At 60.3% G+C, this 14,989-nt stretch overlaps 1 protein-coding gene across 1 annotated transcript in view; it reads right to left on the reverse strand.

Annotated features, from left to right (window-relative positions):
- Positions 1-1,672: 1,672 nt before the first annotated feature.
- The window catches only part of LOC134509675 (antigen WC1.1-like), a gene marked incomplete at both ends in the record, with an annotated part of 338,008 nt that continues 324,691 nt past the window's right edge, over positions 1,673-14,989 (reverse strand). Inside the window, 6 exons of the mRNA XM_063322255.1 lie at positions 1,673-1,980; positions 2,338-2,652; positions 2,739-3,065; positions 3,293-3,373; positions 4,188-4,268; positions 5,471-5,785. Of these exons, the coding sequence (XP_063178325.1) occupies positions 1,673-1,980; positions 2,338-2,652; positions 2,739-3,065; positions 3,293-3,373; positions 4,188-4,268; positions 5,471-5,785 (1,427 nt within the window). The remainder of the gene's footprint in view (positions 1,981-2,337; positions 2,653-2,738; positions 3,066-3,292; positions 3,374-4,187; positions 4,269-5,470; positions 5,786-14,989) is intronic.

Consider the following 14,989-nt stretch of genomic DNA (forward strand, 5'->3'; position numbering starts at 1 on the left):
TGCATGGCAGGAACACAGAAAGGGCAGCACCAGGCCTGGGAGAGGTGAGGGGCCGGCACACCCCAGTCCTGACCCCCATTACATACCGGGTTTCAGGGGATGAGGGATGGGGAAGCTCCCACCTGACTGGGTGAATGACAGCCCTCCCCAGCCTCCCGCCCCACCGCTACCCCCCTGCCTCCTCCTGGGAGTTTCACAGCCCAGCAAGGAGCCCCTTCCCTCCGGCTGTGGGTCACAGCCTGGCCCCAAGAAGACCCAGCGCTGGTGGGGAGGACGGGTTACCTGCTGGAGGGGTTGGTGCTGCCGTCCTGGGTGCATCTGCAGAGGAGGAGAAGGAGAGCTGGGCTGAGAGGGTGGGGGTGCAGGTACCAGGGAGCCTCCTCTCTGACACACTGTGTGTTTGTGTGTGCGCACGTGTGCATGTGCAGACATCCCTGCCACATCCCACCCAAATCGCCCCTCCTGCACGACTGGTGAGCATGGCCAGGAAGGAGCGCAGGGCCCAGAGCAGGGACAGAGCCGGCAGCCCGGGAGGTGCCCCTGGGGGCTGCAGGGCCCTGCGGGCAGAAGCTGGAGGACACCCAGCCCCACAGAAGCTGCTGCCCACTCGGCAAAAGGCTCTCCTGCTCTGCAGGGATGGCCTTGCTCTCAGGAGCTCTGGAGCCATGATGGCAGACAATGGAGGAAATTGTGAGGTGTCCCTGCCCTTCGAAGTGTCGCAGCCCTGCCGCTCACCTGAGCAGTTCACGGCCGCGTCCTCCTTATGGCGGCAGGCACCGCTGTCCCCAGGCCGGGCCCAGCAGTCCTGCAGAGATGGCTCTGTCCCCCGGCACTCCACCTGCTCCAGCCAGATGGGGCCGCTCCCCTCCCCAAATGCAGCCTCGGCCAGGGCAGACACCGCAGGGCCACAGCCCAGCTGCCTGCATGCCACCTCGGCATCCCGCATGTCCCAAGAGTCGTCACACACCGTCCCCCAGGAGCCGCGGTGCCACACCTCCACTCGGCCGGAGCACCCCTTCTCCCCTCCCACGGCACGAATCTTCTCCCTGTCTGGAGAAGGCAGAGAGCTCCCAGGGCCGCGGGACAGCAGGCAGAGCCCTGCCAGGCGAGAGGGGCATGCAGAGGAGCAGCTACCTGTGCAGCTCGGGGTGCTGGGGCACGCAGCCATTGGGGCCGGGGGCGTTTCTGGCTGACTCCCTGCAGGGGGAAACGCTGTGGTGAAGGGGCTGCTGCAGGGGGGCCGTGCAGCAGAGAGCGGGGCTCAGCTCAGCTCGAGCCACCCACCCATGGCAGCAGCTGAACCCCGGTCCTTTGGGGGACACACACTCGGCAACGTGGGGGACCCTGACTGCTCAGCCCCAAAGGGACCCTGGGTCACAGAGCAGCAGGAGGGTGTCCATGGAAGGGACACTCCTCGGAGCCCTGGCTGTTCCCTTCTGGGACCTTGCCTCGAGAAACCTCTGCCTCAACCAGGCGACGCCGGGAGCCCGGCTGGCAACCGCTGGTGAATGTGTGGGGCTCCAGGAGAGGAAGTCCCATTTTTGGTACCAGCAGCAGCAGCGTCTGGCTTGGAAACGAAAGGCCCCCGCAGGCCCAGGAATTTGACCATGCCCAGCCAGGAGCAGGATCGCAGGGGATGCTGGTGCCCGGCTAGCTCAGAATTACCCTTGCAGGTGATGTGGGTCTCATCTCGCAGGTCGTCGCATGACTGCGGGTGCCAGGGAGCGGAGGGACACTGCCAGAAGGAGCTGTTTCTCTCCCCACACTCCACACGGTCCAGCCAGGCCGTGCCAGACAGCCTGCCGTAGGGCCGTTGTGTTTCCAGGGACCCTCTGTCCCCGCAGCCCAGCTCCTTGCATGCCAGCGACACAGTTTCAGGAGTCATGGAGTTGGAGCAAACGCTCCCCCACGTCCCATTGTAGAAAACCTGCAGGCGCCCGGAGCAGTTGGTGCCGTTCTCCAGCCTCAGGGCCGTGAACTCTGGGAGGAAAGGCAGCGAGGGGGAACAGGCTGGCCTGGGGCTGGGGGAGCAGGGACACCCCTGCACCCGCCAGGCCCTCAGACAGGCAAAGGCACGTCCAGCAAGTCCCCCTTGCACCCACGGACAGAGAAATGTCCCTGATGGACAGACACCCCTGCCCTCCCTGCTGACCGTCAGGGACAGCAGAGCTCCCCAGGGACCCCCGGTGGGACTGAGGGCACCTGTGCATGGGTGTCCCCACGATGGCCTTTGTCAGGGGCTCAGAGCTGGCCAGGAACAGCCTCGGCCGTGTCCGGCTCTCCCCTTGTCCCGGCCTGCCTGGGCGCTGGGCTCCCACCACAGCTCCAGGCACACACCTGAGCAGACGACTCCTGCGTCCTCTTTGTGCCCGCAGTCGTGCTGCCCCCAGGACCCTGCCGGGCAGTCCCAGAGAGCAGCTTCGGCCCCGGAGCAGTTCACGCTCTCCAGCCAGATCTGAGCGGAGCCTTCCCCGAAGCGAGCGGAGCCAACTGCCTCCAGCGCCCCTCCGCAGCCCAGCTGGCGGCAAACGACGGCAGCATCAGACAGGTCCCAGCCGTCATCACAGACGCTCCCCCAGCTGCCCTGGTAGTAGATCTCCACTCTCCCAGCGCAGCGCCCAGGCCCGTTCACCAGCCGCACCTGACGGCTCCCTGTAGCAGGAGGAAACCCCGGCTGCCGTCAAGGGCCGGCTGCCCACCCAGCCCAGAGCCTGGGGGGGCCGTGCAGCGCCACTCACCCCAGCAAACGACCCCCACGTCCTCGGCAATCCCTGCTTCCAGCGCACTCTCAGGCAGGGAGGTGTTGCAGAGGGTCAGGTTGGCCTCGTGCCCTGCACACCGCACCCCACGCAGCCCCACGGGACCCGTCCCTCTCTGAGCCTTCGGGGGGTTGTAGGCTGCCTCTGCCTCTCCGCACTGCAGCTGCCGGCACACCACGCTGGCCTCCTGCACGTCCCACTGCTCATCCAGGACTCTGCCCCACGTCCCGTGCTGGAAGATCTCCACTCGCCCGTCGCACGGGCTTCCTCCACCCACCAGCCGCAGGGATGCGAAGCGAGCTGGGCCTGGGGAGAGCAGCCATGCCCCAGCCCTTGGCGGCATCGGGGAGCCCGGCAGCCTGCAGCACGTCTCCAGGCTCTGGCACCCTTGCAGGAGGGCCTTGGAGCTCGCCTGCCTGCCGCCAGCCCTCTGTGGGGACCTTCTGAGCCAGAGCCTTGCACTGCCACAGGGTCCCCTGCTTTGGGAGCATTTAAGAGGAAAACAGAGTAACCGAGTGTTTTCCTGCACTCACCTGAGCATATGACAGCAGCGTCGTTCTCATGGGAGCACGGCGAGGCCCCCAGGGCAGTCACTGGGCACTCTCCCAGGTGTGCTTCAGTCCCATCACAGTGGAAGGAGTCTCTCCAGACAGGGCCCCTTCCTCTCCCAAAACGCCCTCCTTTAGGAATGGACTCAGGAAACCCGCAGTTGAGGTGACGGCAGAGAACGTGGGCGTCCAAGAGGTCCCAGCGGGAGGCACAGAGGGTGCCCCAGGTCCCCTGCACATGGACCTCCACCCTCCCCTCACACGCCGTGCTGCCGTTCACCAGCCTGAACCCTGTGAACTCGGGACAGAGAAGGATGAGACAGGGCAGACTTGTGCTTTTCTCCCTTGGGTGGTGGAGTAGAGGCCAAATGGACACCCTGCCTTTCTCCTCCTTCTGCACCATTTTAGGGCTGCAGGCAAACATTCAAGGTCAGGTTTAACGGGGCTCTGAGCAACCTGATCTAGTTGAAGAGGTCCCTGCTGGTTGCAGGCAAGTTGGACTAGATGACATTGAAAGGTCCCTTCCAACCCAAACCATCCTATGGTTCTGTGATCACCCCTTCTGTCCTCACACCCAGCACAGCACAGTCCCGTCCCTGCTCCCCCATCATCGGCACACCCCCGGTGGTAACACCCTGCCCTGAGTCCTTACGTGTGCAGGTGACACCGGCAGCATTCGCGTGGGTGCAGGGCTGCTCCCTGGGGGACCCCGTGGGGCAGGAGCTGAGAAGGGATTCATTCCCCACACACTGCAGCTCTCTGTCCCACATGGGACCAGCCCCTTCTCCAAAGTGAGCTGCCCCGGGGACAGACAGGGCTGTGCCACACTGCAACTCTCTGCAGACCACGTCGGCAGCTTTGGGACCAAAGTCGGAGTCACAGACAGTTTTCCACTCGTTCCTATCATGGATCTCCACTCGTCCTGAGCAGGGGTTGTCCCATCCAACCAGCCGGAAAAATCCTGGAGTAACCAAAGAACCCTGTGAGTTCCCACAGCCCTCTGGCAGTTACATACCCATGTCCTACCTGGCCTGCAAGGTGGCTACAGGCAAAGAGACCCACGAGCTTCCCAGCAGCTCCCAGTGGGTGTTGATGGCACAAACACACCAGGGACCCCCTGCTGCTCCCCCAACATCATCACAGCACTTGTGGGCTGGCTTTTCTCCCAAACCCACGGCCACAGGAAGTGCTTAGAAAAACTGCTGCCCTCCTGGAGACCCTGGGCTACCTGGCACTGGCCCCAGGCACTGCAGCGCTTGAGCCCAAGGAGATGGGCTGAGGTTCTGCTGGCTGCTGCAGCCTGCTCTGCCCCACCAAGCTGAGAGCCAGGCTGAGGAACCCCTTGGAGCCACCAGAAATGGAGGCCATTGAGGCACTGCTATTAGATGGGACATGTCAGAGGGAGCAGATGTGGTGCAGCTGTACCTCCAGTCGCTGTCTCCACCAGCCCCCAGCTCCAGCACCTGCCTGGGGAGGGTCCTCAGCCAGGGCCAGAGAACACTGCCAGGGGTGCACATCCCTGGCCCCCAGCTGGGTACAGGGCAGGAGAGGGGGCAGAGGAGCAGCCCTGGGCTGACAGAAGATCCCAGGGCAAGGAGAGTCACAAAGTGCTGGCAAGTGCCCTTGGCACAGGGCAGGCAGGGGCTGGGGTAGGCAGGAGAGGCTGGGCAGCAGGCCAGCGCTGCCTGCACAAGGGTGTTTCCCTGTGGGCTCGCTCTCATGGGGTGACTCTGGAAGGGGAATGAGGTGGCCATGAGCCACCCAGCTCTTCTGCCCAAGCCCAGGGCCCCTGCCCTCTGAGCAGCCCCTCTGCTTTGGGGGACTCATGTCTGCCAGGGGACACAACCCAAAAGTCCCTGACCTCCTTGGGCCCAGGGTTGTGGGTGGCCATGTGAGCTGCTCTAAGTCCTCTTGCATGAGGGCACCATCTCCCAGCCCCAGGCACTGACGGAGGGTGGGCTGAGACACATCAGGGGTCAGGCAGTGGCGGGTTCCCACTGGCTTTTCCTCAGGGACCGGGGAAACCAGCAATGACAGTCCCAGCTCAGCAGCGTGACCAGCCACACCAGGCCCTTCTCCAGTAATCCCTTGTTTCCTTGAGGGCACAGCCAGGTCCCTTCCCCCGTCCTGGTCACAAAGGTGGGGAACAGGCTGGCACCGTACCTGAACACGTCACTCCAGCATCCTGACTGTGATCACAGTATTGTCGAATCTGTTCTCTGTTTGTGCAATCAGACAGGGCTGACTCGGTGCCATGACACACAACACCAGCCATCCAAATGGGGCCAGATCCTGGCCCAAAATGTCCGTACCGAGGAGCTTCAAGAGCAGACCCACAGCCCAGCTGCTTACAAACCACTGCAGCATCGTCCATGTCCCAGCTGATGCCACACACAGTCCCCCACTGGCCCTGGTGTTTCACCTCCACTCTCCCAGCACAGCGTCCGCCGCCATCCTCCAGCCTCACCTCTGCAGCCCCTTCAAACATCGACATGGGACCGCTCAGGAGAGCACCGAGCCCCAGAGTGCAGGTCTAGAAGGCCCCCCCTGCCCAGGCTGAGTCAGAAGCACCGCGGTGGGAGGGTGGGAGTCCTCACCCCTCCAGGCTGTCCCTTGGCCAGTGTGGGGGTCCCTGCTCTCCCCACAGCCTGTGAAGGCTAGGGGTGCAGTACTCCAGCCCTTCTGGGATGGGCTATTCACCATAACACAGCCCTGGGAACCTCCTCCCACTCCCATGGCCCCCTCCCATGACCACCCACTCATTGTGCCCCCAGGCCCTGCACAGGGAACCCGCTCCTCCCCAGCCCAACACCCCCATAACAGCCCCATGCCCCCAGCCCCACACCTTCCCCTGCTGACCACCTGCCCTGGCACCACCCAAGCTCACACCCACCCAGGCCTTTCTGTGTCCTCATGAACACCAACATGATCCCAAGGATCCCCCCAACTCATGTCCCCTCCTGGCCCCTGGTGGCAGCCCAGCCCCTGTGCTTGGTGGGAGCCCCTGAGAAGGGAACTTCTCTACCACCTGTGGGTGCAGACAGTCCAGTCCCGCTCTCTCTGTGGGGCACAAACTGCCTTCCTGGTGTCAGGGCTCCCCTGGACCCTGGAGCCACAGCCAGCCTCAGGGGCACAGTACTGGGGAAAAAGTCATCCCAAAAGGGTACCCCAGGATGGGTTGTCTTTAAATGCAGCCAGGCACAGGCTGCTTGAAATACTGGAGCTCTGGAAGTGGAGACACCCTCCCCAGCCAAATGGACACAGGCAAAGGCACAGGGTCCATGGACTTGAGCTCCTCCTGACCCTCATCTCAGCGGCGCTTGGAAAGAAACCCTCTTCCCAAAGGGCTCTTGATGACCCCACTGGTACCCGATGGCCCTGGGCTGTGGGAAAAGGGAGCCGGCACTTACCTCTGCAGAGCTGCACCCAGAGGAGCAGCCACAGCACCCGAGGGGACAGGAGTCCCTCCATTCCCATCCTGAGCCTCCTGCCCTGCTGGCACAGCCCTGCTCTTCGCCACTCCCTGTCGCAGCTCCTGGGGACTCACGGGGACGTCGATGATGGGAGGGTGATATATCTCTGCAGATGCCGACCCAGCTGCGGAAGGAGCCAATCGAAGAAGCAGCACCTTTTTAGACGTTATCGGGAGCTATCTCCCCTCCGACACAGCCCAGCCCGCCAATGAACTTCTCCAGCGCCGTTCATGACCATATATGAGGGACATATATGTCCCGCTGCCGGTGTCATGGTCGCTGTGGTGGCGGATCATCATGGGACAAGTTGGGTGTGGAGGGGAATTGGGTCGGTCACCCCTTGCACCCTGCTGTGGGCCTGGAAGCACTGAGCATCTCCTGCGCTGGGCTCATCCAAGAAGCCATGAGGCAAGTGTCCATCTGCCCCCAAGCTGCGGTGACCATGGAGCGGGGACTGCACCAGGGTCTGTGTCAGGATGGGGAGGAAACAGCCCCTGCCCCTGCTACCGACCTCACTGTGCTGGGAGCAGCAGCTGGGAGAGGTCTTCATCAGGGCAAGGGCTCCATCCCAGGAGTGTTGGCTTGTCCGTCCCTCCCTGCAGGGCCCCACAGTGAGTCCCTCGCAGGAGCCGGAGCTGGATCATGTCCCTGCCCTGGCAGCAGACGGGAAGCCCAGAGGCTCAGACGTGTCCCTGACTCTCAGTGTGTCACCCAGGGGCCGTTATTCCCCGCGGGCGGAGCGGGAGCTGGAGCCTGCAGGTGCACAAACCACAGCCCACGTGGCCTCGCCGCGCTCCCCCCGCTCCCCCCGCAGCGCCCGGGCAGGAAGTCTGTGGTTTCCTCCTGGCGCCGTGCCCAGGCACATCCCTGGGGTGCCCCCGAGCCACCCCCACCCCGACTGCTCCAGCCAGGGCCGCAGGGGCTGCTCCTTCGGCCTCGCAGACACGGGGACGGGCAGCTCCCGTCCCCCATCATGCCCCTGTCATGCACACGGCCGCTCTGCACCGAGCCCCACGGGCATGGGGTGACATCGGTGATGTGACCTAACATCCTTCCTACTGCCAAAGCTGTGTGTTCGTGGGTTATACTGACGGTGACCTCACACTCTCCTACTTCTGCTGCCGTGTGCTCATGAGTGGTACCGACAGTGACCTCACGTCCCTCCTGCTGCCACCACCGTGTGCTCAGGGGTTACAGTGACCATGACCTCACACCCTCCTGCTGCTGCTGCTGCTGCTGCGTGCTCAGGAGTCCTGCTGTCACACGTGTGTGTGTGTTGTGTACAGGCTTCTGATGACAATGGTTCTTCCAAAAAGCCATATTGGGGTGGGGTCCAAGTATTATTGTAATGGCATCAGAAGCAGCCACACAAGCCATATGCCTGCTCCTTGCCCAAAGGGTACACAGGCAGCGGTGAAATCACAAGAGCGACATTCACAAGCCACATTCCACCTCCACGGTAAGACCAGGATGGAGACACAGGGGAGGCTGATGAAACCTCTCCAGAAGTCAACGTCAGCTGCAAACTCCAAAGTTTCTTGGAGCGTTAATGGGTCCCACTGAGGGCCATTACTGCCAAAGGCTCCTGGGGGCTCATTCGAGGGAAAACTGGAGGCAGTGAGGGCAGGTAGGCAAAGGCAATGGAGAGGTGTCTCTGATGCTGGCTAATGCTGAATGTGTGAGAGGAAGGCAAAGGGCCAAGCCCTGGCCTCCAGCCCCTGGGAAGGGAGATCCTGCCCCACAAGCACAGCTCAGGGCTCTTGCTGGGGCATTGTGATGGGAGGACGTGCAATGCCAAGGGCAGAAACAGAGAATGATGGCTCCCGGGTGGGGAAGAGGAGGCGCTAAGGCCCTAGTGCTGTAAGGATAAGGTGTCTTCTGGTAGCCTTGGTGGCACAGACGACAGCCACAGCCAAGAGGAGAAAGACATAAGCACTGTTGGGGGCTTTCAGCCTTGCCAACTCCCTTGATCGTCTCCACCACAGGCTGTGCTATGGTGTCCCACATCTGCTCCTCTTCCCCTGCAGGCTGCAGACATCCCCCCTGCTTCCCCGTCTTGCTCTCCCCTCAGCATCTCACTGCCTTTACTCATCTCTCTCCATCGTCCTTGGCTGGTCCTGAAACACAACGCCTTGGGCTGATCCCGACTCCCTCTGGGTGATCTGTTGCAGCACAGCGCTGCCCTTGCAGTGGCATTTCTTTCTCCTGGTGCCCAGTCTCCACCTCCCAAGCTGCCCTTTGTTGCATTATTTCTTTCTCCTGCTGTTTCCCACCAAAGAAAAGCTCCATTGTCTCTGAAACAACCTTTCAACCAGGTTCAGGCTATTCCAATAGTGCCCAGAGCCTCCCTGCCACTGGGCCAGAGAAGCCCAGGTCCCTCAGCCTCTCCACCAAGCACACGTGCACTGGGCCCTAAAGGCCGTCTTGGCAGACCTCCTCTGGACACTCTCCAGGTCCTCGCCACTTCTCCAAAATGGGGAGCCACACACTGGGACACAGCTGTGTGCGTTGGACCACAGCAGTGCTGAGTCAAAGGGGAAGGTGACTCAAGTTGCCTGGGGGGCACACGCTCCTCCTCCTGCAGCCCCGTAGGCAGTCGGCCTTGTTCATAGTGAGCGTGCACCACTGGCTCATGAGGCGTCCCTCAGGGTGCCCAGCCCCATCTCTGTAGGGTCACTGCTCAGCACATCAGGTCCCAGCCTGTCCTGCTGCATTGAGGTTATTCTTCCCCGGGATGCAGGACTGGACACTTCTCCTTGAAAAACTTCAAGACATTTTTGTTGGCCAAATCCCAGCGTTTCTCCAGCTGCCCCTGGACTCAAGCTCCATTTGGTCAGCTGTTAATGTTTGTGTGCAGATGGTCACCCTGATGCTTGTTCCCCAGGGCTCGGTATTGGGGCCAGTTCACTTTAAGATCTTTATCAATGATCTGGACGAGGGGATTGAGTGCACCCTCAGTAACTTTGCAGATGACACCAAGTTGGGTGGGAGTGTCGACCTGCTTGAGGGTAGAAAGGCATTGTAGAGGGATCTGGTGAGTCTGGATCGATGGTCCAAGGCCAGTGGTATGAGGTTCAACAAGGCTAAGTGCTGGGTCCTGCACTTGGGTCACACCAACCCCATGCAGCGTTACAAGCCTGGGGAGGAGTGGCTGGAGAGCTGCCCTGCAGGAAAGGACCTGGGGATGTTGGTCGACTGCCGGCTGAATATGAGCAAGCAGTGTGCCCAGGTGGCCAAGGAGCCCAACAGCATCCTGGCCTGTATCAGGAACAGTGTGGTGAGCAGGAGTAAGATAGTGATTGTCCCGCTGTCGGCACGGGTGAGGCCCCACCTGGAGTACTGTGTCTGGTTTTGGGCCCCTCACCACAAAAAAGACATTGAGGTGCTGGAGCAGGTCCAGAGAAGGGCAACGGAGCTGGTGAGGGATCTGGAGAATAAACATTATGTGGAGCAGCTGAGACAGCTGGGATTGTTTAGCCTGGAGAAAAGGAGGCTGAGGGGAGACCTTCTCACTCTACAGCTCCCAGAAAGGAGGTTGTAGAGAGGTAGGGATCGGTCTCTTCTCCCAAGTAAGAGGTGAGAGGACCAGAGGAAACGGCCTCAAGTTGTGTGACGGGAGGTTTAGGCAGGATATTAGGAAAACTTTTTACACTGAGGGGGTTATTAAGCATTGGAACAGGCTGCCCAGGAAGTTTTTGAGGCACCATCCCTGGAGGTATTTGAAAGACGGGCAGACATAGTGCTTAGAGCTATGGTTTAGTGATGGCTTTTGTCAGAGGTAGGTTGATGGTTGGAGTAGGTGATCGGAAAGGTCCCTTCCAACCAAGCAATTTGATGTTCCTCTTTTCCTTTCATGCCCTTTTCCGTTCTTTTTCCACTCTCAAGTTCTTCTCTTGGATCATCCTCATCTCCTCCCATACAAAGAGCCAACTCTTTTTCACCATTTCCTTGTTGGCCCTTCCCTTGGTGTTTCTGAGATGGTGCCAGTGGCACTTTCCACCTTCCTCATGACGTCCATGACACTAGTAACCCCTTTTCTGACCTCTGCTGTCCTACAGCTACTCAGTTGTCTCGTTAGAGGAACCACGACTCAGCATGAGCCATCTGCACATACAATTTAAATGCTGACGTGCTGGAGCTTCAGTGCACAGGGACCTTGAGACACCTGGGGATGTGGCCAACAGAAACCTCCTCAAGCTTTTCAAGGAGAAGGGGCAAAGTGGGAGAGGACGAGGTGAGGAGTGAGTCTGAGGAGAGGGGCCTGGGCATTTTGAGGGATGCCATATGAGCCTCTGGTAAAGGCTCAGCACCATTAAGGCCAGCTGCATATGGGGTGGTGTTAGAAGGACTGTGCCACCCAGACAAGGGGAGTTATTGTCCCCCTTGACTCAGGACTGGTGTGGCCACATCTCCTCTCATAGTGTCCCAGCATGCGATGGATTTGAAGGGACGTTTAAAGGTCATGTAGTCCAATCCCTGTTTTTTAGGGACATCTGTGACTCGATCAGGATGCTCAAAGCCCCGCCCTACCTGACCCTGAACACCGCCAACGATGGGCAATCCACAACTTCTCTGGGCAACCTTTTCCAGTGTCTCACCACCCTCATTGTAAAATTTCCTCCCTATGTCCAATCTAAATCTACCCTCTTTCAGTGTAAAACCATTGCCCCTTGTCCTGTCATTACTGGCCCTGGTAAAATCTCTCTCTCTCTCTCTTATAAGCCTGCCTCATAGGTTAAAAGGCCACAAGAAGGTCTCCTTGGTGCTTTTTTGTTTCCAGGCTCAACAACTTCAACTCTCTCAGCTTTTCTTCCTTGGAGAGGTCTTCCAGCCTCCAATGATTTTTGGTGATCCTTCCCTTGACCCTCTCTAACAGGTCCATGTCTTTCTTGTGCTGGGTCCCCTAGAACTGGACACAGCATTCCAGATGAAATTGTATGAGATTGGAGTAGAGACGGGGAATCCCCTCCCTCCACCTGCTGGCCAGGCTTCTGTAGATGCAGCCCAGGCTATGATTGGCTTTCTGGGCTGCTGTCCTGGTTCCGGCAGGGATAGGGTTAATTCTCTCCAGGACACAGGCTGTTCTAACAGATGGAGCCCAGAGCCATGGATGAAATGAACTCAAGGGACACTTTGGAGGGATGGCCCATAGACTAAGGGCACTATATCTGCATGAATATATACGTATATATATACATGACAGGGGAAAGTGGTGGCAATTCATTGGAACCTGTAAGATGTGGGCATGGCAGAGATGGTCTGGAATAAGGGGTGGATAATGTCCTGGTTGCGGCGGGGACAGGGTTACTTCTCCCCCGGACACAGGTATTCCATGCCATGTGAGCCATGCCCACCCTGAGCTGCCGGGGGAGGGGGCAGGACATCTCCCCTTGGAGCGGGCTGGGGCATCCCAGGTCCGGTCGGGGAGCGGCGGGGAGTGTGGGTTCCATAATCGTGTTTGTACATTCCTCTGTCCGTGTGATTGTTGTTGTTTTCTTGTTCCCTTTGCTGTTCTGTGAAACTGCCTTTGTCTCAACCCAAGAGTCTTGCCTTTTCTCTTCCGATGCTTCCCGTATTGGGAAGGCCCGAGCGAGCGGCACGTGGTTCTTTGTTGTCGTCTGAGGCTAAAACACACCATGGGAGCACTGGGACCATACTGGGAGCACTGGGAGTAACCAGAGAGTGATACTGGGAGCTCTGGGAGGAGTGAGGGAGTCATACTGGAAGCACTGGGACAGCACTGGGAGCACTGGGGGGAGTCAGGGTGTCATACTGGGAGCACTGGGACCGCACTGGGATCGCTCTATGCTGGTCCATACTGGGATCACTGGCCCGTACTGGGATCACTGGTCCGCACAGGGCCGTACTCCATCTCCCATCATCCCCTGCGCCGGAAGTGGGCGCGGTTTCCGGCCGCGGTGGGCGTTGCCCTGTGACGCGCGGCAGCATGGCGGAGCTGGGGTCGCCGCGGGAGGTCGCGCAGGTCGGTTGGCCCGGGGACACCCTGGGGACACCCTGGGGGGGGGACGGGACACCGCTGAGACTCTCCCGGGACCCCCCGGCCCCCACCCGCCCGTGGGCGGCCCCCGCTACCGGGTCGCGCTCATCGCTCGGTCCCCCCCCGCCATGTCCGCGTGATCCCGCACCCGCTTCCGGGTCCCGCCACGGTTCTGGGTCTCCCCCCCATCCGAGGGTGCCCCCCCACTTTCTGGCTGCGCCCCCCCGAATATCTGGGTGCCTCCCCCCATCTCTGTGTGCCCCCCCCAGTCTCTGGGTACCCCCTCCCCATCTCTGGCGTCCCCCTCCAGTTTCTGGGTGCCCCCCCCATGGGTGACAGCCCCCCCAGTCTCTGGGCGACTCCTCCCATGGGTGCCCCCCCAGTCTCTGGGTGCCCTCCCCAACACATGGGTACTGTCCCCCCGCAATGTCCGGGTGCCCCCCGTTGCCCAGGTGTCCTCTCTCATCTGGGTTTCACCACCACCACCCTCCCCCCGGGTGCCGCCACCCCTGGGTGCAGCCCCCCCACGCCCCCCCAGGAGGAGCTGCCGCCCCACGCCCTCCCCGTCTCTGTCCTTCCTGGTGCCCGAACCCGAGGACCTGGAGGACCGTGACACCCGCCACAAGGTGGGTGCGGGCACGGGGGGTGCAGGCAGGAGAGGGTCCGGGCAGGAGGGGGTGCAGGCAGATGGTGGGGGCAGGCAGGACCTCCCCCCGACCTCCAGCTGTGGCAGGAGAAGCTGCAGCAGGAGCTGGAGTTCCTGGAGGCGGGGGAGGAGCACGTCAAGGAGGAGCAGAAGAACCTGAAGAAGGAGCTCCCGTCCCTCCTGCTGCCACCCCTGTGTGCGCAGGGGTTACAGTGACCGTGACCTCGCACCCTCCTGCTGCTGCTGCTGCGTGCTCAGGAGTCCCGCTGTCACACGTGTGTGTGTGCTGTGTCCGGGCTTCTGCTGACGATGGTACTTCCGAAACCCCATATTGGGGTGGGGACCAAATACTATTTTAGTGGCATCATCTACTCAGGCACCCGTGATATCACCCATGTTCCTGCTCCTGCCCTACCAGGTACGCGGGCAGCAGTGACTTCACCAGCTCCTACACAACCCATGGGCCTCTTCCTGGCCTGTCAGCTCAGCGGTCACAGGTGACCTTGCAAACACCTACACAAGATGGGGGCTTAGTCCTGCCCTACCAGCTTCTCAGGCACCTGGGACCTCAAAACACCCAGCACAAGACATGTTTCTCCTGGGCTCCTCAGGCACCAGTGACATCGCAGAGACATCCACAAGCCAGGTGACAGCTCCTGGCCTGTCGTCTGCGCAGGCACCAGTGACCTCCAGGCACCTACACAATCCCTAGGCCTGTTCCTGGCCCACTGGCTACTCAGGCGTGAGCGACCTCATAAGCACAGACGCAGGGCGTGGGCCTGCTCCTGGCCTGTCAGGTGTCCAGACATGAAGGATCTCACCAAACCTACGCGAGCCATGGGTCAGCTCGTGGCCTGTCAGCTGAGCGGGACCTCACAAGTCCTTGATTTCCATTTTTATTAACTCATTCGTGTTACTCATCCCATTTGTGTCCCAGAGCAAAAAATCCACCTTTTTGAGTGCAAGTTGAAGGTAAGTGTCCATTTAGTTTTAGGACCATCCCTACCCCACCCCAGAGGAGATCCCCCCCTCAGACCCATAAGGCCGCCCCATAGAGCTGCCCCAGCCCCACAGGGCCCCGCACCGTGATGGTGACCAGGATGGGTTTGGGGTTTGGGCGCAGGTTGGGGTCCAGGGAGAAGACGCAGAACTGCACTGGGGAGGTACGGGATTGTAGGAATGTATCTGAGAGAAAATGGCCATGTGAGCCAGCCTCCCTGCTGTGAGAGATTAGATTAAGGGCAAAACAGGTGGTAGAAGATGGAATTAGTACATGGGAAAAAAGGGACTGAGAAGGCAGAAAACATATTGTGCTAATGACTAAGCAATTTACGACGCGAATTCTTGTAACCAGTCTGATGTGTGAATGAACTGCATGCACGGTGCGTGGACAGTGTAACTGGCTAATCAGAAATAAGCGAGTCACGTGTACAGCTACAACGCAGGGTATAAAAGATGATGATCTGTGCTTAATAAACGGCTTCTGTTGATTCACATTGGATCGTCTGGAGTCCAGTTATTTCTCCTCAGATGGTGACCCCGACGTGATCCCGATCGGCGCTTGG

The sequence above is a fragment of the Chroicocephalus ridibundus genome, unplaced genomic scaffold, assembly GCF_963924245.1.
Source record: "Chroicocephalus ridibundus unplaced genomic scaffold, bChrRid1.1 SCAFFOLD_26, whole genome shotgun sequence".
Taxonomy (NCBI): Eukaryota; Metazoa; Chordata; class Aves; order Charadriiformes; family Laridae; genus Chroicocephalus; species Chroicocephalus ridibundus.